The 27,153-nt window shown below is 29.9% G+C and overlaps 3 protein-coding genes and 1 long non-coding RNA gene across 7 annotated transcripts; 1 reads left to right on the top strand and 3 right to left on the bottom strand.

The window, feature by feature from the left end:
* The first annotated feature begins 2,543 nt into the window (after nt 1-2,543).
* On the top strand, nt 2,544-4,657 carry LOC137832567 (dof zinc finger protein DOF1.4). 2 transcript variants are annotated; one of them, XM_068640790.2, is made up of 3 exons: nt 2,573-2,618; nt 2,709-2,788; nt 2,971-4,657. In XM_068640790.2, the coding sequence occupies exons 2-3, from the start codon at nt 2,729-2,731 to the stop codon at nt 3,946-3,948; spliced, it is 1,038 nt and encodes a 345-aa protein (XP_068496891.1). In that variant the 5' UTR covers nt 2,573-2,618; nt 2,709-2,728; the 3' UTR covers nt 3,949-4,657. The 2 variants fall into 2 exon arrangements, with proteins under 2 accessions (XP_090159145.1, XP_068496891.1); XM_090303019.1 differs by having other exon boundaries at nt 2,544-2,788.
* An 11,792-nt stretch (nt 4,658-16,449) lies between these two features.
* LOC137832575 (uncharacterized) lies at nt 16,450-18,485 on the bottom strand. Of its 2 annotated transcripts, XM_090303022.1 has the most exons (2): nt 17,566-18,447; nt 16,450-17,449 (listed from the first exon to the last, which is right to left on the bottom strand). In XM_090303022.1, the coding sequence occupies exon 2, from the start codon at nt 17,260-17,262 to the stop codon at nt 16,765-16,767; it is 498 nt and encodes a 165-aa protein (XP_090159148.1). In that variant the 5' UTR covers nt 17,263-17,449; nt 17,566-18,447; the 3' UTR covers nt 16,450-16,764. The 2 variants fall into 2 exon arrangements, with proteins under 2 accessions (XP_090159148.1, XP_068496902.1); XM_068640801.1 differs by having other exon boundaries at nt 16,450-18,485.
* A 2,927-nt stretch (nt 18,486-21,412) lies between these two features.
* LOC137832576 (uncharacterized) lies at nt 21,413-22,970 on the bottom strand. Of its 2 annotated transcripts, XR_016521315.1 has the most exons (3): nt 22,860-22,970; nt 22,625-22,758; nt 21,413-21,603 (listed from the first exon to the last, which is right to left on the bottom strand). It is a non-coding gene; the product is annotated as an uncharacterized LOC137832576 (long non-coding RNA). The 2 variants fall into 2 exon arrangements; XR_011084598.2 differs by having other exon boundaries at nt 22,625-22,962.
* Nucleotides 22,971-24,770: 1,800 nt separating this feature from the next.
* On the bottom strand, nt 24,771-25,959 carry LOC137832568 (uncharacterized). The gene is made up of 2 exons (XM_068640792.2): nt 25,740-25,959; nt 24,771-25,491 (listed from the first exon to the last, which is right to left on the bottom strand). Exons 1-2 carry the CDS (start codon nt 25,860-25,862, stop codon nt 24,889-24,891), a joined length of 726 nt encoding a protein of 241 aa, XP_068496893.1. The 5' UTR covers nt 25,863-25,959; the 3' UTR covers nt 24,771-24,888.
* Nucleotides 25,960-27,153: the final 1,194 nt, after the last annotated feature.

Consider the following 27,153-nt stretch of genomic DNA (forward strand, 5'->3'; position numbering starts at 1 on the left):
TCCCCATCTCTGCTTTGCTTTATCTCACTTTAATTCCTTTTCCTTAGAAGCTGAGCTGCCACCACATGATTCTGCACCTCTCTCTCTCTCTCCCTCTGACAACCCCATTAACGGTTTCAACACCTTTCCTTCAAAAATTTAACAAACATGATGACATGTCATTAATAATCACATTTTAAAGAATTTTAACAATTTTTATTTTCTAATCATTCTTATCAAAGGAGTGTTTAATATGTAGTGGCCAAATCATGTGGGAGAGAAGAAAGAAGGATCTTAGAAAGAGGTTCTTAAGACCAAAGCGTGCCCTTCCTATGTTCTTTAACGTGATGGCTTTTTGTCCCTTTCATTTGGAACCTTTTACTCCATCATAATACAAATATATTGTTCTCACTTTTTCTCTTTTTTTTTTTAAAAAAAATATCTCTGCGTATTATATATTATATTAATCTTCCCATTAATTCAAACTAACTTACATAAACATCACAGACAATAATTTTTTGTATATTGTTAATGCAATTTATTTAAAAACCAGAAAATTAAAACCACAATTTAAAACAGACTTTTCTTTCTCCAATTAACTCACAATTTGCTCTTCATCTATACATTTGGCTAATACAAATGACATGTTTTCTCATATTGTTCATGAAAAAAAAATATAAGATTCTAATTAAAGAGGATGTTTCTCAACCAGAGCATGTCGATTAAATTCTGAAATTGTCAAGTGATTATATCTTTGTAAGCTTCACGGACTCCAAAGAAATGAGAGAGTTCTACCTGCAGAAGATAAAAACATAAAATATAACGAGTATAGTGTAAACTATGAGTTGAAGTACTCCATGTGTTGTCGTATTATGTGAATTTTTTCTTTTTCTTAGGTAGGATAGTGTCTTCCCCTTCTCCTTAGTCTTATTATTAATTTAATTTAATAATAAATATTGTCTCTTAATTAAGACTGATTATCCAAAATTCTTACTGAGACGATATTAATATTTTTAAATGTGAATACCAGTAAATAATCTATTTATACATAATATCAACATCAATTAAGACGTTAAAAAATAGTTAGTTAAAAAATTAGTGTAGTGATTAATAATTGGTAGAAAGTGGAAGTGAGATTCTTTTGTTACATAGGGATTCCCTCTTCGTACCTATTTATCAGATTGTCTGTGTAATGTGTAGAAGTTAGAAGTAGGAATGTTAGGTCGTCATGCGCGGACTCACGTCTACTCCTGGTTATTGTTTATAAAATTTAACACCAAAAACTAATAATTTATATTTTAATATATTTTTTTACATTTTATTTTTTGTTTATACAAGGTAGCTCAATCTTTTTCAACTAATGTACAAATCTATATGAATACTTTTTTTTTTTCAAAATACAGTGTCGAAATATTTATTATTCCATTCAAAATATAAATACGATCTATATAATAAGATAAATTATTTATGTTCAAATATTTTTAAGTTGTATATGTATTTTGGTTATAACATAAGTTATTTTAATTTTTAATGACATATTTTATCTTTATATCTGTATAAAAAATGAAAAGAATTCAAAATGTTTGAAAATCTAAAAAAATATACCTTAAAAGATATTTATTTCTAATAAAAAATATTTTATTTATAAACAAAAAAAAGATACCCTTTTTCATCGTTTTTGCACCTTCAGATTATTTAACAAAATATTTCAAATTAAAAATAAACTAGCATGTTATTTTTCAACGTTTTGCTTTCAATTATAACATTTAAATAGCTATTATGCTAATCATCCATTAAATTTAATCGTATTCAAGCTGATAAAGTTTACAGAAGGGTGAAATTAATTAGATTTTTCAGAAGAAAAAAAATAAAACTTGATTCAAAAGTCAAATAAGCATAAATTGACATCAATCATTTGTTACTTTTTTTCTCTTTTGAATTTCGTTCTCATATTTTATTAATCTTAATTTTTATATTCATCTGAATTTTTCCCCAGTATCTTAAATTTCTTTTTATTTAATGTATTTTATCAAATCATTGATTATATATATAGACACTAAACAGTACTTTTCTTTTTATTATTCTAATTGTTGTTCAAAAATGGCTATTCACATCCAGATGAGTATATACACACTATGGACAGAAGAGAGATACCAACGTAAAAAAAATAAAAAGTGGTTTACAATACATAAAGAATAAAAATAAATAAAAAGAGGGCAAGATGATATAAAAATTGAAATGTGAAAAAACTATAACTATTTAACTATAATAATAATAATCTTAATTTTGAATTCTAATATAAATCAAACTCGTCACGTAGGTCATGACATGAACTTGACAATTTTTCTTTTTATCAAAGTCATTAATATAATTCTAGTATCAATTTTACAACCTGAGCATTATCCTTTAGGGTCTGAAAATTAAAAATGAAAGAATATTAAAAATATAATATTTAATAGTATTAATGCGTTGCATGCGGTGGTTTTTAATAAAGAAAAAAATCTGGATTACTTTTTATAAGAATGGTTAGTAAAAGTGCAAAACCAATTTAATTAATATATATATTATCCTACAGTAGATAAATAATTAGGTTGATGTTGGTATGTGGTGATCGACAACTTGAAGTTTTCAGCTTCTGAGTCTCTTCTAAAACTCTCACTACATTACTATTTGAAACCTTGAAGCGAGTCTCATATCTGTTCTTTGTCTGTTTACTCTTTGTTTTCAAGGATTCCTTGGAAGCAGCAAAATGTCGGGTAACTGTGAGAAAATGGTAGTCATCCCTCCAACGACCAACCAATGGCCACAGGTTCATTTCTCTCTCTTCTTCTAACACACACAAACACACTTATTAGACGAATACATGAGCAGTGCAATTTTGTTGCTTAGCTTTTGGAAGAGAATATCACACCTTAAACGGGATCTTCCTTTTCTTTTCCTCCATATTTTATTTTTATCAATTTTGCTTACCCTCGAGTAATATGTTATCAGGTGGATGATGAGAAGGTGTTGATGGGTTCGTTCAGTGGAAGTAAGAATAGTAAGGTAATGGAAAAAGCAGATCAAGAGGTTTTGCAGCAGCAGCTGCAACAACAAAGCCTCAAGTGCCCGCGTTGTGACTCATCAAACACTAAGTTCTGCTACTACAACAACTACAGTTTGTCTCAGCCTCGACACTTCTGCAAAGCCTGCAAGCGCTATTGGACAAGAGGTGGAACCCTCAGGAACGTTCCTGTTGGTGGGGGGTGCAGAAAAAACAAGCGTCTCAAGCGTCCAATAACAATCTCTTCTTCTGCTGCCATTGAAACTGCTTCTTCTTCTAATTCTTCTGCTCTCACTGCTGCTTCGCAACCCCAGATCGACACTGCTTCAACCTCTTTGTTTTATGGGTTACCGAGTAGCTCCACCGATGTGAATCTTCCACTCGTCCCTAGGTTTGGTTCCAGAATCTCCACTTCCAGGTTTGATCTTCAGCTGAATAATGCCCTTGGATTAGGTTTTTCATCCAATGAAGCTAGTGAGAATAACAGTTTTAGAAACGGGTTTGGTTCAAATAACGCGCTTCTTTCAAGTTATAATTCCATCTTTGGTTCCTCTTCAAGTTCTACATCCACTACTCCAGCTATGTCTTCCCTGTTGAGCTCTACTTTTCTTCAACACAAGTTCATCGGTTGTGGATTGAAAGATGGTGTTGATAGCAACACTTTCCAGCATGGCTTAGGCTTAACCCCACTAGAGCAGTTGCAAATGTCTAGTGATAACAGTGAGGCAGGGATGGTAGCTTTAAAAGATGTGAAAGTAGAATTAGGACAAAACAACAGGTTGGAGTGGAATGGTGCTTGTCAAAACCAGATCCAGCATGTGGGCATGTACGATCCTTCGCTTTATTGGAATAATTCAGCAACAGCTTTGGGTGTTTGGAGCGATCAAGCTGCTAATATCGGTTCTTCAGTCACTTCTCTGATCTAGAAAATATTACCCAATCGAATCAAGAAACATGTTTTTCAAGTTTGTCTCCCCCTTCTGTGTTGTTACTGCTACTTTTTTTTTTCTTCTCTTGGGGTAAAATGGGTTTGGTTTACTCAATTACATAAAAAATTTATTGAAGAAGGAGGAAAGGTGATACTTGTGAAAAATGGGAAAGCTAAAGGTGAGAGGAGTTTGGATCGGAGCGATCATGTCAGCTGCATCCTGCAAAAATATATAATTACTCTTCAGCCTGTTATTTTTATATGTCAAGGTTGAGAAAAAATTGCATATATTGCTCTGAGAGGAACCTCGGATCCTCTTCTCTCATCATCTCACAGTTGCTGCCACCTCGTCAAGCAGTGTTCTCCATAGTTGAGCAATGCTAGTTGGTCTTTCATTTTGCTATGTATATACGCAATGACATCTCTTTTTTCTTATTTTGTAATGTATTAGCTGTTTCAGCCAGGTGGGGTAGCGGATTTAGTCCTTGAAGAAAGGAACTAGTATTGGTTTCAATTTTGTTAACTTTGCAATGATTTTGGGTTTGGATAGGGAGAATGGGAATATATTGGGTACATTTGGTATAATGTGGTATAGAAGAGAGGGGGAGTATTTACTTGGTTTTAGGTGGTTAATGATTTAATGTATGTGGGTGATTTGGTGCTTATATGTGTTCAACATTTTTCTATCTATTGGTTCTTCCGAGAAACTTTGGTCCATGCACAGAATATTGCTGCTTTAATTTATGCATGTATCTTTTCAGATACTTGACATTGGAAACAATACCCATATATTTCACACAAAGCAAATGAGCATGCTGAAAGGGTATATATGTATCTGTAAGATGGCGTAGGGAATCTAGATAATCTCTTGCACACAATAGGAACCTAATCAGGGTTTGGACTCATGCTGTCTTATGGTGAGAGGGGACATTTCGTCTATACTTTTCAATTCAAGAGATACATAACAACGATTTAGATATTCTCACACCTTTACTTTTACCGTATTTTTCTCACACCCATTCTTTCTTAAAACCTAATAAGTTAAAGTATAACCTAAGCTAACACCCACAGGGAAGATAATTAATTAATCCAGGGTTTGGCGACCTCTTAGGTTGTCTGCAATGGGTAACCAACGGATCGAGACTCATGCATGAGACAGCCTTATTATGATGGGTCATGTAGCGAGGTAGTGTGTCTTGGAGGTTGGATAAGTAATGAGGCGAACTTTGATGTGAGTTTACCAGACGATTATTCATGCAACTCAGACTAGATCAAAAGGGCTAACCAGGAAAACCTAATATTCAAGGATACACCAACGATAACTAATCACCAACTATACCATATCTCCACGATACTACCTTAAGGCAAAGTCCCATATCGACAATGGCTTCTTCACCAAGATACATCATCCTAAAAAAACGACTAATTAATCAGTGACTGCCCAAAATATTACTAAATAAGATTATTTATATTGGTCTTAAATTAGTATAAGTTGGATTAAGTGATGTTTTTGAGTTGTTGATTAGTAAAAAATATAGTTTTTTACTAATATAATGTAATTTTTAATATATATTACGTAATAGACACTTTTATTTTTTTTTATTATAATTTTGTAGAAGTCGTGTACTATATCAAGAAGCCTTACATGTTTTTTTTGTTTTTTTATGTGTTGATCTTGTTCTTTGTTTTTTTTAAGTTAAGAATTTAGTTTGGTAACGTTTTTATGAGTTATAATCTTTATGTTTTTTTTAATGAAATTTTGCTAAAAAAGTTACAATTAGTTGAAAGTAGAAAGATATTTTATAAATATATATCTTCTGAATTCGAATTATAAAATATTAAATTATGTATATTATCTATGTATATAAATAGAATTAAACTGAGGTCCATTATGAATGAGAGGAGTAATTGAGGTCCATATTATGCAGGATTAATGTAGGCCATTGCATTAGAGGCTTTAATTAAGTGATTTCAGACTAACAGGGAAGATGGTACTCATGCACACAATGTACTCTTCAAATTAGATTGAGACAAGAACTTCGTTCTCGAGCAGATAATAATGACGATGAATGGGACAACATAACAAAAAAATTGGGAGGTAGAAGCACAGAACCATATGCTCTAAAGATAAATAGCATTGTGAAACAAATATATAGAATGTATATTGGTTATTAGCCTGTTTTTTTTTTCCTCAACGAATAAATGAAATAGTGATTATTAAATAAACAAAGTGAACAGGGAATTTAAGGTGAGTATTAAAGAACAAAGTGAACAGGGGAACTATACCAATTTATTTATGAATATACATTATTATTTTCTTTCTTGAAAAAAAAAATTAAACATTATGTAGGGGAGTGAAGTGAAGTGATACCATCCTATAATATATTCTAATTGGTGTTTGGAACCTTAATGTGAAGATGATGGTTTCTTGATTTTTTTTTAAAAATTTTTTTAATGCGGGTAGGGTTTTTGTTAGTTAGTTTGGTGGTATTTCTTAAAAGTTGATTTTTGTGTATTTTGCATAAGGATTGAACCATCACTTCTCAAATGGTTTTCATTTATTTATTATTTTATTGCTGATAAAAAAAAATGAATGGTAGGCATACTTTTTCTTTCAAAAAGTTTAACAAAAATAATAATCATTGATTTATCATCAACTAGACTTTCTTTAAGTGATAAAAGAAATTAATAAGATGATAATTTTTTTTTCCAAATGTGGTATTAAATTCAAAATTAAAGTCAAGTCTAATCATCTATAATTTACCCGGACCTAACTCACAATAATTGAAATAAATGACCGATCTAATTAGATTAGGCAATTCTATACACGTTACCAAAATGTTATCGTGGTCCAGCATATTCAGTAGAGTCAGATATATTGGAGTTGAGTTTTGATTATTGAATGGAATTGATTTAAGAAAATAGATTAGCAAGTGATACCTCTATCAATATTCAAGTTAAACCAATCATGTTTATAACCTCACACAATTAAATTAACCCACAAAATATTTATTGCTGGCTAGCTACACAAATTGCAGGTTAAAAGCGCTTATCACGATTCAATTTAATCAAGTTTAGTCATGTAAAACATTATAATATATATAAGTAATCCTCTAGGATATTATTCTTCTATAACTCATATCAAAGTGAGTTAATCTCTCTCTCATATCAAACTATTATTTAACAATTTAAATTAATAATATACATTTTATGAAATAATTCAAATAAAGAAAACCTCTAGAAACCTTGATTTTTCTAGAAGCAGCCCCACCCTTAATATATTAAAGTCAACTAATTAATATCTCTTTCGGACTTTAATTGTCATTGATTTGAATGGTGAATGCATTCATTTAGTTTATCGACAATTGTACAGCTATAAGATTATGTACAAATATTACTCATCTCTGTACTATAACTCTAGCTAGGCTACCAGTCACCCTGTAGGAAAAAATGTGAAATAGATTAAAATAATAATAATAATAATAATAAATAAAATTATTGTTACAATTTGCATGTAATTTTTTTTCAAAATTTTTCTTATACAAATTTATCCACAAACCCGCATTACCATTGTTACATATGGTCCATCATCAAACGCTTGTCTTGATTAACAGATTAAGAAGGATTAAAGGAGAATTATCACATTAATTAGTTGTTAATAGTAGTAATTTTTGAACTAAACACGCTGCAATAATTAGACCCAAAAATGGATACATTAGTCTTATATTTTTCTCTGTATGGGCTTTAGAGTTTTAAGACCTATTGCCTATTCCAGGCCTAAATGGGCTTCCAGCCTTCAAGGCTGAAACAAACAAATCATTTATCTTTCTGTCTAAGAATATTTGTGCCCCCGTCAAATGAATACAGGATATGTTTTATTTTTTTATTTTATTTTTTAAGTTATTTAAACTATTACTCTCCTCAAATTTATTAAACTATTTGAAAATATTGAAAAACAAAAATGCATATCATATCTGCAAATCATGCATATGCATACTTGTGCATGTTGGTAACATAAAATATTTCAACAATTTGTTTATGTAAAATATTTTAATATATATCTATATTAACTCAAATAACTTGTTCAGGTGAAAAACACAATATGCTAAATTTAGTTGCTTAGTTGCTTTCGAAATTGGACCTTTTTTCTTATTCAAACGCTATACATATCATATTGCGTCTAAGATCATCTGCGTATTGATACAGAGACATACGTAGTAATAGTTTTATTGAATTATATATATATATATATATATATATATATATATATATATATATATATACACACACCCAATTTCGAAAGTAACTATGCAACTGAACTATACAATATTTTAGATTCAAACTTAATTGCTAATATTGTAATGAAAAACTGTATCAAACTAATGTTTGTTAATTAAATTTTGTTCGAAATTACTTGTCTATCATATAAATAATAAATAAGTTAGATTTAGAAGATCCCAAATATTAGTTTCAGTCATATTTTTAGCCATTAGGAGTATTTGACTATTTTTGTATTGATATAAAAGTGTTGAATTTTTTGAAATAAAAAAAAAATGTACTTATTTCTCTATGTTTCAGTCATACTACTACTTTTTACTTGGAATTTAATCAATTTATACATCTATCATAGTGAAAATGAAAAACAAAGTTATCATGCATTTATTGTAGAGTATAGATGAAAAACGGTAAATAAGAAATTTATTAAGTTTAAGCAAAATTTACTAATACTTCAGAAGAGAAGTTAACATAATTTAATTCTATTAATCGCATCTAAATAATTTATTTCTTCACGGAATTATTTTAAGAAAGAAATTTAATTTCAATTAACTGAAAGATATTTTTGGAACGCTATTGTTAAATAAGATATAAAAAATAGTTAAAATTTATTTATATTTGATTATACTAAGCTTTCTTTTACTTATAATTGAATTCAAAAAAATATGTTTTAAAAATGATTACATATTAAAAGAATCTTAAACAACAGTTATGAATATGAATAAGTGAAGGTAGTTTATAAATATGTTTCTCTTGATCGTCCCCTGCGTTGACTTGTAATAGACCGAAACCTTATTTCCATTGTTGTGACCCAACACAATCTCTGACGTAATAATAGAAGAGTAATAGTTTATTAGCATTGTTATAAAATAATAATATTTTTGGTGAGCATAATCTTTGGCGTTTTGTTACGCCCCCACCGAATTCATTGAAAAGATTTTGGTTAAATATTATTTTAGAGGAAGACAGCCTCCACGAAAATCATTCTGGATGGCAGCCAAATAAAAACACGACAAATGGTGAGAAACCAGACACGGGCAGTTGTATGGCATGAGTGCACACATGTCGTCACCCACAAACTTTTTTCTGTGGAACACAACAACAAAATATGCGTCTGATGTCAAGCCTTCAATTTGTTCCTATGATAGCGTCAAACTTCTGAAAGCTTTAGTCGCACGGAACCCCCAAACACACCAGATAGAAAAAAAGTAAAGCTAGGGAAATGTTCCAAAATGTTTTGGTGGAACCAAGTCAAAACTAGGTTGAAATGCGTGTTAGGGAATTATGTGCCTTCTTCTTCGGACTCAAGAAAAGAATCGAATAAATTCCATCACCACCACCATTAACTTTTTTTTCTCCGCTTCCACTTTTATAAGTCAATGCTTACTATTCTTAATTTTCAGTTGGTGGAGTGTGATCATGCTTTACAGATAAACTAATTCAAATATACCATATGAACTGAAACCGTAAAACCTTTTCTTAATAAAAACCTGGTGCACAAAATGCTCATGAATAAAGTATTTGATATTTTTGGTTAAGTTATTCTTATTAGTGTATGGTATAGGATATTAAAATGGCTTAAATTTAGCGTCTAAAGTTGATTCGGATGCTGTTGCTGCATATTTAGTGATAGACACATTATAAGTTTTACCCTATGCTACGTAGGGGTGTACTCTATAAATTAACTTACAAAATTATCCTATTTTAGTAAAAAAAAAAAACTAGATTGAGATATATTTTGTTTTGGTGAAAAGCAGTGAAAATGAACGTGATTTGAGATTGGAAATTGGGAAGTGATGTGGCTCTGAAGAGAGATATAGAAGAATGAAAGGGATGAAATGTAAGTTAGCAGAAGAATGGTGTTTAAGATGGGAAAGTAAAGCAGTGTTGATGGGATAATAGAGGTGTAGATGAAGGGTAAGGAGTCCCATCCCATGATATTTGATGGCATAGGGCTCCACCACCACTACCTCATGCCATGTTGCTAATGATACATTCTCTGGAAGAGCACGAGAAAAAAAAGATAAGAGTCCCACGCATACACACATGAAAATGATGATGGATGAGATTGTGGTGATAAAGCCAGACACTGGATTGTTCCTCCATGCATGTGTCACTAGCAGCTTTAAGCAAACACTGGTATGGTAGACCACCATTTCTAGAGTTCAAGCAGCAACAAGATATGGACAAGGTCCCCACTTCCACCTCCCATCTTCTCATTTTTTATGTCACTTTAATTCTAAGCTTTCACAAATAACACATGTCTTCTTTTTTTCTCGGCTACACTCAAGAGTTTTAATTATAAATTATTAAATTATAATAATAAATAAATTTATTATTTTAATTTATATTCATATAATGAATTTATTTTGGTGTGCTAATTTTATGTTGTTTAGATTAGTTTGAAAGAAGTATCTATCTTTACAAATAGATTAAATATGCAAAAATTCAAGTTGTTTTCTTGAATTAAAATCGAAAACAAAATTTGAGGAGAAGAAGAAGAAAATAAAATCTATAATATCTCATAAACATAATTAGAAAGAGAAAGGGGGGAACTTCATAGAGTTTTCTTAGTTTCTTTTATTCTTTGTAGTTCTTTTGTTTTGTCTCCGCGTGAAAGGTTAAACCTCTTTGATTCTTTTGTAATTACTCAGTGTAGTTCCTTTGTAAATCTTTTGAAAGACTGGTTTTTGTTAAACGTTATATTTGAATGCAAGATTTAGAGTCTTCCTTATCTTAAGTTTTGGTTTTTTAGTTAGCTCACATTATTCTAATTAATTTCTTGGGAACATCATATTGTTCTAATTAATTTCATTGGCGCATGATTCAAGAGAGAGAAGATAAGTATACACATGGAACAAAGTGAATACTGTTAAAATAATAGACGTATGTTTTACTAGTGAGTTTCAAGTTGAATCAAATTGACACATATTCAATCTGGTTTAGCTCTCTTTGTACATTAAGAAAGAAATAATCTTTAGAGAACCTGTAAGCAATTCATTAGTGGAAGAACTTGGGGATCTATCACTTTTTATTAGTTTTTTAAATCTCTTTTATATTTTATGTTAAACAATCTCAACCCTTTTTATCTTTATTGTTATGACTAACTAATTTTTCATGCTGAAATATATATTCTAAACACTGATTTACTAATTATTGGATTCGTTGGAAAATCACTTGGGGTCATCTTTTCACAATTATATTATCATCTCTCTAGCGTTAAACAAGTATACATTGTAATCATCTTAATTTGATAACAAAACGACAACTATCAATAGTATATTATATAATTTATTATATATATAATATATTATCAATTATACGTTAATGTATAGTTAATTATTGTCACAGAATAACTCCATGGATAATCGATTATGACCAAAAAAATAAATGTATGGACAATTAATTTAGATAATCGATTATGGTTAAAAAATAATTTCAAGAATAATATATTATGGCCAGAAAATAAATGCATGGATAATCAATTTGGATAATTGATTATGGTAAAAAAAATAATTGTATGGATAATCGATTATTGGTTACGTTGAAACATAATGGTAATCGGTTATGATTAATGAAAAATAGAACTCAAGTCAATTCCCTCTAGTTAATGTGACTTTCCTTTGAAATCCACTCATCTAAGAGAGGAAGTGAATAAAGCACTCTCACTTGCTCACATTCATACTGAAACAAACAATCATCACTCTCACTCTTCCTTTCTTGCTAACAGTGGAACCCCTAATTCAAAAAAAGGTTTAAAGATGTAACAATACTTGAAGAAGATTTGAGATGAATGATACATTTTTTTTAGCAAATAGCAATAAAATTAAATGATGTCACTTTAAGGGTGATCTAATCCTTATACAACAAAATGATTCTTCCAAAGAACTTTTCCATCTACATATCAACTAAAAGACCTCTTATTGTCTATCTCATCTCTACCAATAATAAAAGAAACTCAAGAATCGACCTTTTACATAAAACTAAACTAAATGCATACATACCAAGGGTTCAAGACACCAATTAGAGATGAATGATACATACCAACTACATTCAGATGGAATTTCGTCCTTTAGTAATTATAAGTAATAAATATTATTTTTTATAGTTAATTATTATTTTATTTCTTGATTAAGGGTATCATTCATATCTAAACTAACTTAAGTAACTTGTTTGTTATGTTTCATATGTGATACATATACATAAGTATCATTTTATTTAATAAATTATTTATATTTTTTTAAATGAGATATTTGATTGTATAATTGTTATTATTTTAGGAATATTATTTTAATATTATTTATTTTATTTATAAAAATAGGTTTTCGTGTATTATAATTAGTTATAATGGTAATCATAACCCTAACTCCCATACCCAAACCCAAAATCTTTAAGTGCCATAAGAATAAAACTTACACCCAAATCATAATTCTAATCCATAAGACATTGGATTGTTAATTATTTTTTAAATATTTTTACAATTTTAAATATTAAAAATTTTATTATAATAGAAAATTTATTTTTATTTCTTATAATACTAAGTAACTCATATTTTATTATTTAAATATTTATAAAACACAAACAAATTTATAAAATTACAAATATTTTTTAAAAATAAAAAATTCTCCTACACATCTTATCATTCACTAACACCTGATCGTGGTTAAACTAAGTGAAGAATCCTTCTTAACACTCATCTTAATAACAGTATGAAAATATATTTAAATATTCCACTATTTGCATCTAAACCCTTTACCTTTGAAATCTTTTTACAAATAAACTTAAATCTCTAACACTTTTATTTATCCCGTCATCGTACAAATCATTATGCTTGTTTCTAAGTTTAGGATAGTTTAGTTTCCTCAAAAAATATCTAAGGCAATGTGTAGAGAGACTTCATTCCAACATTTTTTTTATTCTCTCAAAAGCCAAAACTTTCCTTTTTTCTTTCAACATCAACACCATGGACCAAAATTCATCGGTGAAATAAACAAGAAATTCCATTATAGCAGGATTAACAAAAACATCATTAGACTTCCTCCATCTATTAGTACCATATTTATCATCTTTTTTCTGCTAGTAAAATCCAACACAAGACTCTTTTTCAACAATTTGAACAAAAAAAAAATCCAATTAAAAAAAATGTGGGATAAGAGTGAGAGAAATTATACTTTGAATCATATGTCACGTTAGTAGTCATTTTACTCTTAGGTTCTGTTTGTTTCTATGGGTGTACTATTCACAAGGAAAGAAGTGAGAGGATATCAATGGTTTAGATCCAGAGTTTTGCAGAGAAGAGGAGGAGAGGATATATAGTAAATATTCTCTCTCCTCAAAATGAAGAGATGTAGAGGGAAAACCACATCAGCATGTGTTATTATCGAATTTACCCTCATTCATCTGCAAGGGTTTTTAATATTAAAAAATAGTATTTTTTTTAATTTATATAAGATATGATTTATTTTCTAATTTTATAGTATATATTTAATATTTTAAGAAATTATTTGAAGTTCTCTTTTTATTTATTTATTTTTATAATTATTATGTTTATGAGTTAGTAATTTATTTGATAATAGTTTTTTATGAAATTATTTTCTATTATTAATTACGTTATATTTTTTCCATTACTATAGGTTTTTTAATAATAAAAAATATTAATTTTTATTTATACAAGATTTATTTTTTAATTTATTTTTTATGTATTTTCTAATTTTATAATGCATGTTTAATATTTTAAGAAATTATTTGAAGTTTTTTTATTTAATTTGTTGAATACATTTTTTTCTAATTATAATTTTTAAATTATATATATTTATATTTAATATATATTTATTTTATAATTTTAATTTTTAAATCTACGAAATATGTAAAAGTTGTTTATTTTAAATAAAAATAACTCATTTCATTGTTAAAAAAATTTAATAGGCAAGGATAAATTTACAAAGTAACATTTAACAATTTAAAAAAATAAAAAAACTCCCTCACAACCATCATATCACTCACCAACTCCGATAAACTTTCCTCACGCATTCACTCTAACATACTTCAATCCAAACAACATCATTTTCTTCACACTTCCTTCTTACATCCTCACACATCCACCCCCTCAAATCCTCACACATCCACTCCCCAATCCAATCACACACTTAATCCCACCAAGAGAAGGACTCGTAAACTAACAAAATGAACATTAAATAATCCAAATAATTTTTTTTAAGGACATTAGTTCTTAATTTTTACACTTAGTAGAATCTCCCTTGTTTCTTTTCCTTGTTATCATAACCTTTGGTCTCCTTTTAACATTCTTCATATGAAGTTTGTTTGTACTCAACTGATTCATTTTTTTTATAATTAAGGCTAATTTTGTGAATTTAAACTCAACTTAATTGAAATACAACAAATACGAGACCAGATTGGGACAACACAACTTATTTCCATAATAGATGACTTTTTACCTTGTCTTTAATGCACTCAAACTCTTGACTAGAGATTTGGGGCTTGCACTTTGGAAGCATCTGATGTGAGTTTTCTCCCAACTACTCCGTTATTAACACGCATAGCAATGTGATGAAGCTTCACTGGAAAGATTTTCCAATCCAAACAAGTCCTCCCTTCATTCTCATCATCACAATGTCATCAGTTAAACACCTTAACATCTCATGGGCTCTTCAACACCCATAGATAAATTTGTTAAATTGCTGAACTATCACTGATATTATATAAATTCGAAGTAGTTCTTATGATATTTTTTTGTAATATTACTGATATTACTTCGTTTAGAGTCAAAGTTAAAGATAATTCATATTCTTCTTCTTTCCTTAATTTATTAAAACACTTTTTAAGAACAAACATGCGATGGAGTAACAACTTTAAAAAGAAACAATATTTCAAATACAATAATTCAGCTATGTTCCAGGAAATTTTGTTACATTGGCAGCCCTAATGAAATGCAAAAACTGATTTTGGTGAGCAGAGTAGGATGGTGGTATTTTCGAATTCTACATAGTGATTGCTGATGCATTCTATGGTGTCAGAAGTTGCACATTCGTGTGACAAACGATGCGGCAGAGTGGGGAGTTATCTCGAGATGTTTCACTGCTTTAATATTCTCTCTGCTTAGAGATCTCCTTATGGCAGACCAAAGATATGCTTTAATCGAAAGCCACGACTCACACACCCCACAAACCCCGCCATTTCGTACAATTTTTGGTCACTTCCTTCGTAGGCCACTTTTCCACAACACCAGTTAAGCTCCTGTACAATAATACTAATGTTATGGCCATTGCTTTTGCAATTGCCTGGCACAAAAATATCATTTTCACGTGCAATTTCATCCCAATTATACATCAACTTTCTTTTAAATTGATATATGATTTACTTGTGTTTAACAACATGCACTTGTAGGCATAATAATTAACAATTGACGAGATGCAAAATGAGGTGAACCTTTTGCATCTAACATATATTATTTTAAGCCTGCTACTATTTATATCATGCAACAGTTAAACGAAGATGAAGCATCGTTTAAACCATGGTATAGTCCGGCCAAAAGAAAAGGCAAAAATGAGAAAGAAAGAGGCATGTGGAGAGTGGGTTAGTTAATGATCAGATAATGAGGGAAACTCATGCAGGTCACATGCGCCTTTTGATTTGCACTTTGCAACGTCGAAATATAAGGACAAGTAACAGTTTGCATGCATTATTAGCTAGGAGGAGTAAGTAAGATTGACTGACATTCCCTAAAAATGGTACGGAATAAAAACTTTTTTAACACACATGTTACATAATAACGTTATTTTCTATATTTCAAAGTCTTTTTTAACACAATTTTATACCAGAAAGAATAAAGGACCAAAATGAAAACAATTCTAAACATTATCATTTTTTTAATGATCAAACAACGAATCTGATGCTAATAAGCCAGGACGAAGTTAAAGCGTAACAGCAAAGCGCACAAAGCATAGTTGCAAATAAAACAAACGGGACTCTTTAAAGCGAAAGAGAATTTGGATCTTCAGTCACCCACATGCCCAATATGGAACCGTTCCATCAACTTTTTTACCAAACACATCATTCCTTTTGTGCATGTATTTAGCAAAGTTGCCTCGTTAATTTCGAATTTAACATTCCTTTTACACTTTGGCTTAAACTAACAAATCATACTTTGCTTTGAGCAAGACAATAGCTTAAAAAGGCATAGGATAATCGATCGTAACAAAAAAACTTCACCTGATAATTCACTGTGTGTAATTAGAAAAATATTATATGTAAAAGTTTCGAAACGACCTGACCCAACCCAGAAATTCTCTATGCAGCTATCTATGACAAAGGAAGAAATAAAATGCTACGGTTGATCCACCAACAGCACAAAATTCTCTAGAGTCCAATGTTTGCACAATCAACTAAGACCAATACACCTGCTATAAACCTATGCTACAAATCATATACCTAAAAAAAAGACATAAAACAGATGGAGCTAGTAAAAAGACAAATCAATTGCTCAGAACTATGCCGATCAGGATTCTGAAGGTGAATGAAATCACGGTGGAGGGCCATACCCTGGAATATCAGGCCATTGATTTTGCACCAAAGAGGACCCAGAAACAGTAGCAGCAGCAGCACTAGTCCTCTCGGAGTTACCACCAATAGTGGTACTGATGGTGCTCCACAAAGAGGCATCAGAGGCTCTATTGCTGGCATTAGTATTATTATTGATGAAGCTATGAGGCCAATCATGGTGAGAAACACCACTGCTATTGCTATTGGTATTAGCCATGGTGGATTGATCATATAGAGACACCATCTCCCTTTGATACAATTGCGGCGGACGAATTGTCCCAATTGACCCAGTGGGCCGCTGAACATTGAAACCAGATAGAAGGCCCAAATTGGAAGAACGCAAGGCGTCAGTATTCAGAGACTGATCAAAAGGGTGTGATGATGGATTGAGCGAATGCATAGCAGCCAGAGAAGACAAGTAGCCACCACTTTGGTAGAAAGGTGAAGCCAAAACTGAAGAAGGGTCTTTAGCCCTCATCGCCGTTGTTAAAGGTGGTGGTTGGGTTTGAACCACCACGTCTTGTGATTGTTGTTGTTGTTGCGGAAGCGAGCGAGAAGAGGAATTATCCGATGATGATGGATTGGAATTCTTGGCGCGCTTCCCCTTGCGGCAACCGCCACCGACGGGGACGTTCCTTAAGGTTCCACCTTGAGTCCAGTACCTCCTGCATGTTTTGCAAAAGTAACGAGGCTGTGACAAGCTATAGTTGTTGTAATAGCAAAATTTGGTGTTAAGAGAGTCGCATCGAGGACACTTTTGGGGTTGTTGAGGGGCCTGAACCTGAGCCTGTGCTTCCCCTTGCTGCATCTCCTTCATTCTTGAATCCTGAGGCAGTTTCTTCATGTCACCTCCTTCTCCACCTCCTTGCTCCATCTCTTCTATCTTTTGACTTTCGAGTATTTGTGTGTTTTTGGGATGTGTTGTTTTGTATTTATATTCTAGAAACTATAGTAGTGGTTGAGGAGCATGCAGGTAATATGAGAACGTACGAGTGAAAAGTGTGCGGGGATTTCAGATTTGAGGGGTTTTATTTGACTTGTACGTGTCTGCGAAAAATGTATCTGAGAATCTAGAATGGCTAAAACTGTGGCAACTAATTACCTTGTGCATGAGTTCCCACCACCTACCCGCAATTAAACAAAAAAGAACAAGTGGGCATCTCAAATTTGCAAAAAAAACTTTGAAGAATATCTAATGAGTGTGTAAATGGTATTTGATTCAATAGGATCGATTCTGTGAAATCTGGATGGATTCTGACGATCTTGAAAGAGAAGAAATTTCCATGTGTTTGAAGTGTTGAGTATAAGGAAAAAGATGAGGAGAAAGAGAAGAAGGGTCAGAGTCCGGGCCTAGGGGTTAGAAAGAGAAATGGAGAAGTGCAGTGAGATTTTGGAGGTTTGATTGAAGGGCAGCTAGAAAGAAAGAAGAAAGAAAGAAGAAAGAAAGAAGGGAGAAACATAGAAAGAGAGTAGCTGAGAATAGGAGTAGGAGTACTTAAGAAGTGAAGAAAATAAAGATGGTAGAATAGGGTAGAGTGAGGACCAAGAAGAAGGGTGAGGGTTGAGGCGGCTGTGGAGGAAAGAAGAAGAAGAAGAAGAAGAAAAAAAAAAAGAGATTAATTGGAGTGAGTGGTGAATCAAATGGTGGCTATGTCACAACAACTGCTCAACTCTCTTCTCTCTCTCTCTCTTTCCTTTCACTGCTACACCTTTTTACTCTTCCATTCATTTTTAATTCAAAAATTCTATTCATACTCTCCTATCATAAATTCCAAGACCATACAATTAATAATTAAAAAGACTATCATATCTTAAACCTTCTCTACACTTCTAAAAAAACATCATCAAATTATAATTAATTTTAAAGACTAAAATAATTAATTATTATTAAATTAAATTAAATATTATTTTAAAAACTATAAATATATTAATATCTAAAATATAAAATAATTTTTATTATTAATAAATTTTTATAAAATAATTTTAAATTAACATCTAATCAATAAATATCAATATTTTATCTTTTAATATTTTAAATTATAAATTAGTCTAAAAATAAATTAATTTGGATCAATTTAAAATATTAGTAACTAAAAACTTAATAAGTTAAATAATAATTTAAAAATTATTTTTTATTTTTTATTAATAATAAAAATTACTTTAAACAACATTTAATTTAAATAATATAATAACTAATTATTTTTTATCTCATGTATAAAATTATTTTTAATTAAATTTTACAGAATTTAATATTTAACTCATGCATAACAATTTTATTTCCATTTTATTTTTATTTATCTCTTCAAGAAAAAATTAGGAAGAAATTTATGCTAAACAGATTCTATATGTGTAAGGTTATATAGAGCGATTTTTTTAAGAAAATTAAATTTTAATATCTGATTATATGTTTTACTTTAAAAAAAGTTCTAACACATTTATTTGGACACGTTTTTTTTCTGGTTAAAATTTATTAAAAATCACAAAAAAACTATAGAATTTGCTTCTTATTTAATGATTATTAATCTGGATTTTCTAATTTAAATAAATTGTGATTATTAAAAATTATTTATCTAAAATAATATTTAAGAAAACGATACTAACCCTTATCTTCTTTTTTTTCCGTACAGAGTTTGGCTGAAGATTAAGACTATAAAACTCAAGTTGTATCTTTATCAGTAAAAGGCTTTTTTTTATCAAGAAAAAAAATCGTATTTAGTTTTCTGATTTAAGTCACACTCACAAGTGAATGCATTTAATAATTGTTTTAAACATGTCATCGACGGTAGAATATTATGTATATATTTAGTTTTTATTTTAATTTTTACAAAATCTAGAATAGCTTATATTTATAATAGCTACATCATAACGAAGATGAAAATAAATAATGAAAAACCTTACAGAAACAGAAAAAAATTACAAAAAAAATATTTATTTATATAAGCATTAACTAAATATATGTTCTTTGAGAGTATATCGGACAACGTGCGAAATTTATATACGACATAATTAATATTATTGAAATAATAATAAGACAGATATTAATGTAAAAAAAAAACAACTGAGATTTCAATAGTAATAACGACTTACTATTTTGATTTACTTTATGATATCATTTCGTGTTTCGTAGGCAAACCTTTGACACCCCCATATATTTGACTATTTCCGAGGAACATGTTCCTACAACATTTTTAGGTCCCGTTTCTGTGTTCTCTCCAATTCAAAATTGGAGGGTCGTCATATTCTTCCGTCTCATAATGGCTAAATTGGAGTAAAAAGAATATAGAGACAGAAAAAAAAATATTTAATTAAAAATTCAAGATGAATTCGATAATTAAAAAAATCAATAATTTTTTTAATTTTGTTTGATTAGTTGATTTTTTTAGTTCAAACTCAAATTAATTATATTAAGTTCAGTTTTTTTTTTTATTTACTTCAACTTAAAAAAAAAAATAACGAATCATTAAACTTATTTTTAACCTCTACATTGACTATACTATTCTTTTATTTTTCACTTTTATTCTATTTTAACTTTTATGTGTTATTGAGTATCTTAATTTGATCATGCTTATTATACATATTTTTACATGGTCGAAGTGAAAAGGTGTGTATTATATTTAGAGGAAACTAAGGAGGGACCATATCCTTGGAGAGGGATAGTGTGGTGATATGAGATGATGCATCTGTTGTTAGTTGTTGTTACTTGTTACCTTATAATTAATTAATTTATGATTTCACTCACCTTCGTGGTCCACTTCTGACAACTCTAATGTGAACTAAACTATGCAAATTCCATGACTCATGTGATGATGCAGTGAAGGGAGATGGTGGTGACGATGCCTGATAGAGGGGTTACAACTGCTCCTACACCCTACTACTTCACTTTCTTCTCTTCTCTTCTCTTTTCATTGCTTAACTAATCTGCATACCCTCTAAATTCTTATATCTTTCTGTTTCTTTATTAATTTATCAAAAGCAAAACTCACAACTCATTGTGCTTATGATAACACTAGTTTTTTAGATGTTGTATTAGTCATAAGTCAGCACCCAAACTAGGCCTTGACCAGAAGGTAAAGTTTTTGGTCCTTGGTGAGGACTCCTTACCAAGTTTTGCAGTATGATGTCCTTAAAACGAAGGACCATGTGGGCCATGGAGTATAATTTGGCCCAAGTGATCGCCAGGTGTTGGCACAGGTTACGGATGATCAAGTGTCTGGCACTTTCAATGGGCCTTAACCAAAACATAAAAAATTGTGCTCAGTAATAAACTGTAAAAGTATCACCTTAAGAAGTCAAGTTCTCACTTTTAATTTCTGTGCTTTTATTAAAAGCATCACCACTTTTGCTTTTTCATGATTTCTTCTTATGTTTTCTGTATACAACTACCTTTTCATTTTAAAGTCTGATAACGTAAACATGGATCAAATCCTCTAACCTAGTTGAGTTAAGATGTGTTTGGATACCTATATATTTTTTTCAATTCACCAATCTATTCCTTCCCCTTTCTATACTTGAGAAAGGGTGAATTGACATTTGAAGTCTCAGACCAGATGACAAACCAAACACTGTCTTTTTGCCTGATAAATTCTTGATGTGGTTCCTGCATCAGCATTGTTTCATAAGTAGTTATGGAATTCAATTGCCTTCATGGGTTTGAATAGTTTATGAGAAGTTCTTCATCAAAAAAACTCAACAACAACATCTTCCTCTTTTGCACTCTCTTTTCCTCTCAGACATTTCTTCTGCCATGTGTCTTGCCTCTTGCAGAAACATGTGTTCTATCAGCTCTTCTGTCTCCTATTCCTTCACCTGAATTTCTCGACTGCAAAAAAATATATAGATTCATTCTTACAAGTTGAATTTAAACTTGCTACATATGGAGTGTGAAGTTTCTTAGATTCAATATCTATTTGTGGCTCTTTTTTTCATAAATTTGCATGATACGTTTGAATCACCACTAGCAGCAAAATTCATCTTTACTTATTTAACTTAACCAAGTTTGAATCGATATTTAATAAAATTTACTGGTATTCAATTAAAATTTTAAAAGACTAGAAAACTTAATTGTTATTCAAAATCATGTATATTTTAATAGATTATTTGATTCATTAGACTTCTATGGATTTAATAGGACTTTTTTATTTTTAAGTATAAATATTATTCTTATAGGACTATTTTTTTATATAAGAATAATAACAGTAGTATTCTCTTTTTCAATTTTAAATATTTTTCTACATCCAAGTAACTATTCTTTTGCTATTGTTCTGAAATATATTTTCAACAGTTATTGTTTTTCTATTATCTATGATTGTTGAATTAATGAAAATAAGATTTTATTTTATTCTGATTTGGTTATTATTGAGCTAACTAATAAATTGCTACTATGTTTTAGATGTATGAAAAAAAAAATTGTTTTGAATTCTTATTCACAAGTTCAGTTTATTTTCACTATATATAATAAATTATGAAGTACATATCTCTCCATTATACATATATTTGGATAATAAAGTTGTTCCTTATTTACAATAATAACTTTTCCATTTTAAAGGAATTATCATAGGATTTATATAGACTGCTATAAAATGCACTTTAATCTAACAGCTTTACAGAATAAGAGAGAGAGAGATACACTCTTTATGATTTGATCCAAGTATACTATTAACCCTAGTTCATAAGATAAAGTTGATACCACACTCATATACACTGTTTCAGCAACATTACTAATCAACTTTAAATCTCCAAGATTCAAAGTAAATAATGAGAAGCCATTTGAAGAAACATAACCCAAAATAAGACAGAAGCCATTTGAAGAAAAAGAAAAGTTGTGATAGTGATGTACTTACGTTCCTTAAGGTTCCGTCTGAGTCTTCATGATTTGCAAAAGTAACGACCTGAACTTGCCATCCCTTTGTTGGGGTCCTTCACTCCTTTCTTCATCCTCAGCTTTTGCTTCTAATTCATAAAGTTGATCTTTTATCTGTCAATTTGAATTGTGAGTCCCAGAGAAGTGAGAAACAGCAGAAAAGTAACAAAAAGTGCTGAATAATGAAGATTAAGATTATAGGATGAAGTTACTACAAGGAGAAAGAAGGTTTAGGATAGAGGAAGACGAAGAACAGAGGTTAATTGGGTTTCAATCAGTGGTGAATGAAATGGTGGTTCATCAAGACTTGTCATTGTCAACTCTTCTTTCTCTCTCTCTCTCACTGTGCTTTTTATACCCTCCACTTTACCAATTTTCTTTCTTTTCATAATAATGGTTCTTTCCAAAAAAAAATCCCCAATTACTCCTACAATATTTTCCAATCCACCACCTTTTAATTTTGAGGTCTCACACCCTAAATCTGAAGCTTCGAAAACATCCCTATATCTGTTTTTTTTTTTTTACGAAAACAATATAAAAAAACTCTACAAAAAAAGATTTCAAAATAGATAAATAAATAATTAATTAAAAATTAATTTTTTATCAGTAATTAAAAAGTAATGTTAATTTTAAAATTGAAATATTGATTTAATTTTTTTATAAATAATTAATTTATTAATTATTAACAGAAATATTACTAACCCAAATCGTTGATATGATAATTATTTTGAATAAAATTTTAAAGTTTAATAAATAGTCACTGAATCAATATTAAAAAAATCAAAATAATTGTAATATAAAAATTTTAAAAATCTTAATTTTAAATGTAAAATAAAATTTTATTAATTTTTAAAAAATATTCAATTAATCAATTGTTAGCAATTTTGTTAATAAATTTGAAGTAATAAATTTATAATATGATGTAAGTTAATGTTTGTTAATTTAATTTTATATTTGGTAGAAATTTTAGCAAATGTGAAAAAATATTATTGTATTAGACTTATTGATTAATAAATGACTAAAATGATTACTAGAAATTATGGTTATATTTTCTAAATTATGGTTTAATGACTCAAATAAATTGAAATGAATGAATTCAGTACTAAAAAAATACATTTTTTTCATACTTTATCATAGTAACACAGTATATAAATCAAGAATCATATTCTCAAAATTGACCCTGTGTAAATATTACATGTAGAAACAACTCAACAGTGCATGATTATTTTTCAATCACTAAACAGAATAATTTTTATTAGCCATTCTTTTTAAGGTTATAATAATCTCTAAAATATTTCAGTTTCTAATCATCTTTTTAAACTGTCGCAACTTTTATATATTTTAATAAATTTATATTTAGTTGTATTAAATTAATTATTATTTTCATCTTAGACTTTTGCTTGAAGAAAAGATATCTACAACTTTTACATCCTCGTGAAACATGCGTGCTTCTAGGATTCGTACTCAATATTTTAAGTATTTTTAACATTTTAAAAGTTTTAAAAACCATTCTTATGCCTCTGCTTGTGGTCTATTTATATAAAAAAAATTAAAATTATTTGACAAAATTTCACATGAGCTCTTCTTTTATTATCTGTAAGAGGTTTTGTCAACAACAAATATTTTCTAGTCATCGCAAACAACTAAAACTACTTTTTTTCCTTATAAAAAATTATTAAATATTTTTCAAAGTATTGAGGCAGGATTTCACATTCCAAAATTTAAATAAATAAAGAATGTGAACGGGTAATTTGTATTTCACATTCAAAAATCTAGAAAAAAAATCAATAAAAAATATGAAGGGGTAATTTGGATATGGGGTGCAGGAAGAAATGAAGGAGGTGTGAGGAAGACGGAATTTCCCATTCGATCCCCTTCAAATGGGTTCTACTATTTTCACCTTATTTTGTTGTTTTTTTCTCCAAAGTTCTGTTATCAAAAACACATTTTCATTGCTAGACAATAGAAACAAGAGGGGTGATATTTGACACCTGTAAATTAAAATAGGTCAACTACATAACCTTTAATATTAATTAAATTTCTTCTTCTATATTTTAACCTAAAATACTAATATAAAACAATAAAAACAAAAGTAAGGTTATATTTTTTAATTAGGAAATTTGATATACAATAAAAACACAAAATGGAATATATATAAAGTTTTTATTCCAATATTGAGAAGCAGCACTAGAAAGAAACATATACTTATATAGATAAGTATTCAACAACACAATTATTCATTCTCTAATAACCCTTATCACCATAACTCTTCCCAACTCTTCTCTTCAATTCTGCAACATCATCGTCATCAACCTTGAGACCACCACGACCATGACCATACCCATCATTATCATCATCATCATCATCCTTCCCAACCAAGGTTTCCTTGATCTTCTGCGTGGTGTCCTTCGCCGCGTCCCACGCCCCCTGCACGCCCTGCTTCGCCTTCTCCCCCACGTTCTTCAGCGTCTCCCCTGTTGATGCCGCCACCTCCTCCGTCTTCTTCTTCGTCCACTCCGCCCCTTCCTTACCCTTCTCCGCCGCTGTTCCCGCCGCCTCCTTTGCACTGTCTTTGGTCTCGTACGCATACTCTTTCGCCTTCTCTTTCGCGCTCTCCGCACTATCCCTCACTGACCCCGCTGCATCCTTCGTCTTCTCCTTCGCGTCTTGTGCATATTCTTTCGTTCTGTCTTTCGCTTCTCGCGCCTGATCCTTGGCCAGGTCCAAGCCTTCACTTGCCGTTTCTTTGGCCTTCTCCGACACTTCATCTGCCTTGCGCTTTGCCTCTGCCGAATCATATGTCCAATTCCCTCTTGCGTCTCTCGTTCCTTCTGCTGCATTTCTCCACTGCAACTATATACACGTCAAATTTGTCTTTCAACCTAACTTAACTACCCCACTAGTTTCTTGATTCACAAATTCAACCCACTTATATCATATGAACATATTAAGATACAGATCATATACCACAGTCCTAAAAACTAAAATTACACCTTGGTTATATCTACTATTTTGACCGTATTACTATGAAAGAAGGTTTCTAACATAAATAACAGAGTCGAAAGAAAATACAGTTGTGACTGTGATGGACTTACCTCTGAAGAGTTGGGAGAGGAAGAGAAGGTGACCGTGGAGGGTTTGAGGGCGAGGGAAGGGGCGTGAGGGATAGACTTTGAGAAGCGAAAGAGGGTACTTCTGGTTATGAACATGGCTGCCATATCTTTTTTCCTCTGTTTTTCTCAGAAAATTCTGTTACTCGCTTCAGTTTCATTTCTACGAGAATTTGATCGGCTTAATATATAGTTGAATGGTTTCACACCGTTTTGAAGAGCTGCATGTTAGAAAGAAAAGGTGGCAAAGAAAAGGGTTGCCATGTGTGTTTCTTCCTGCCACGGTCTCTTGCCAACTTGCCACGTTTTTAGTTGCAGGGCTGAAAAGTGACGTGAAGAAAGTAACTCCAATGAGCCAATCTTTTATTGACCAAAGTAGCAGCACCGTTTACAATGGGAATCAAAGCTATTGGCCGATTTTAAATGTGTAAATGAATTTAGGATCAATAAACATACATGCAATATATAAATTATGTTTATTGAATACATGAATATATAAGGGTATGAAATTTCTCTATGTACTACCGGAAACACAGGCCACACATTTTTTAAATATTTTTATTAAATTCATAATAAATTTTTAAGTGATTATATTTCAAATTTTCTATTATTTATGATAAGTGAAATTTGTGTTAATAAACATATTTATATTTATTAAATTATAATAATAATTAAATAAATTTATATTATTTATATACAAAGCAAAATTGATACTTGAATGAGGTTTTTTTTAATTATATGTAAAACATGTCATTCATATAATTTGTTGGTTTTTAAAAACTATGTGAAATTAAACTAAATGTATTTATGACATCTTAATAGTATATAATCTATAATGAAAGATTGAATAAATTATAAAAATCTCATAATAAGTGTAGATATTATATTTTACAAAAAAGATTGTTATTATAACATATACTAGGATATGAAATTATCTTGTATTGTTGTTACGGAAAATAATGAATTAGAATAAATGTATTATTACATATAAATTTAAATAATTAAAGAATTTAAAATATTTAAAAAAAAATATCTTTTTATTAGATTTGAAAGTTGAGTCTAGGATCTCCATTATGTTGTGAATACAAACAATAGAATGACACAGTTAAAAAACATACTAAGAAAACAAAAAAGTCTTAGTATTCTAATTTCATATTAGTGGGATTTTTACAACAAAATTGATAGATTGTATAATAAATGTGTTTTCATTCTCCTTTTTATGCTTTATATTCAAAAAATGTGTTTTCTAATATATTTTTTTTCAAATCCAAATTCAGTTTAAAATTTAAAAAATATATTTTCTATTTTTTTCAAATTCAAATTTTTTAAATTTAAAATGGTCATATTTTTTAAAATCATAAAGAATCAAATTAGAAAAAAATTATATACAAAATAATCC

Source organism: Phaseolus vulgaris, chromosome 6, assembly GCF_051622355.1.
Source record: "Phaseolus vulgaris cultivar YP4 chromosome 6, ASM5162235v1, whole genome shotgun sequence".
NCBI lineage: Eukaryota > Viridiplantae > Streptophyta > Magnoliopsida > Fabales > Fabaceae > Phaseolus > Phaseolus vulgaris.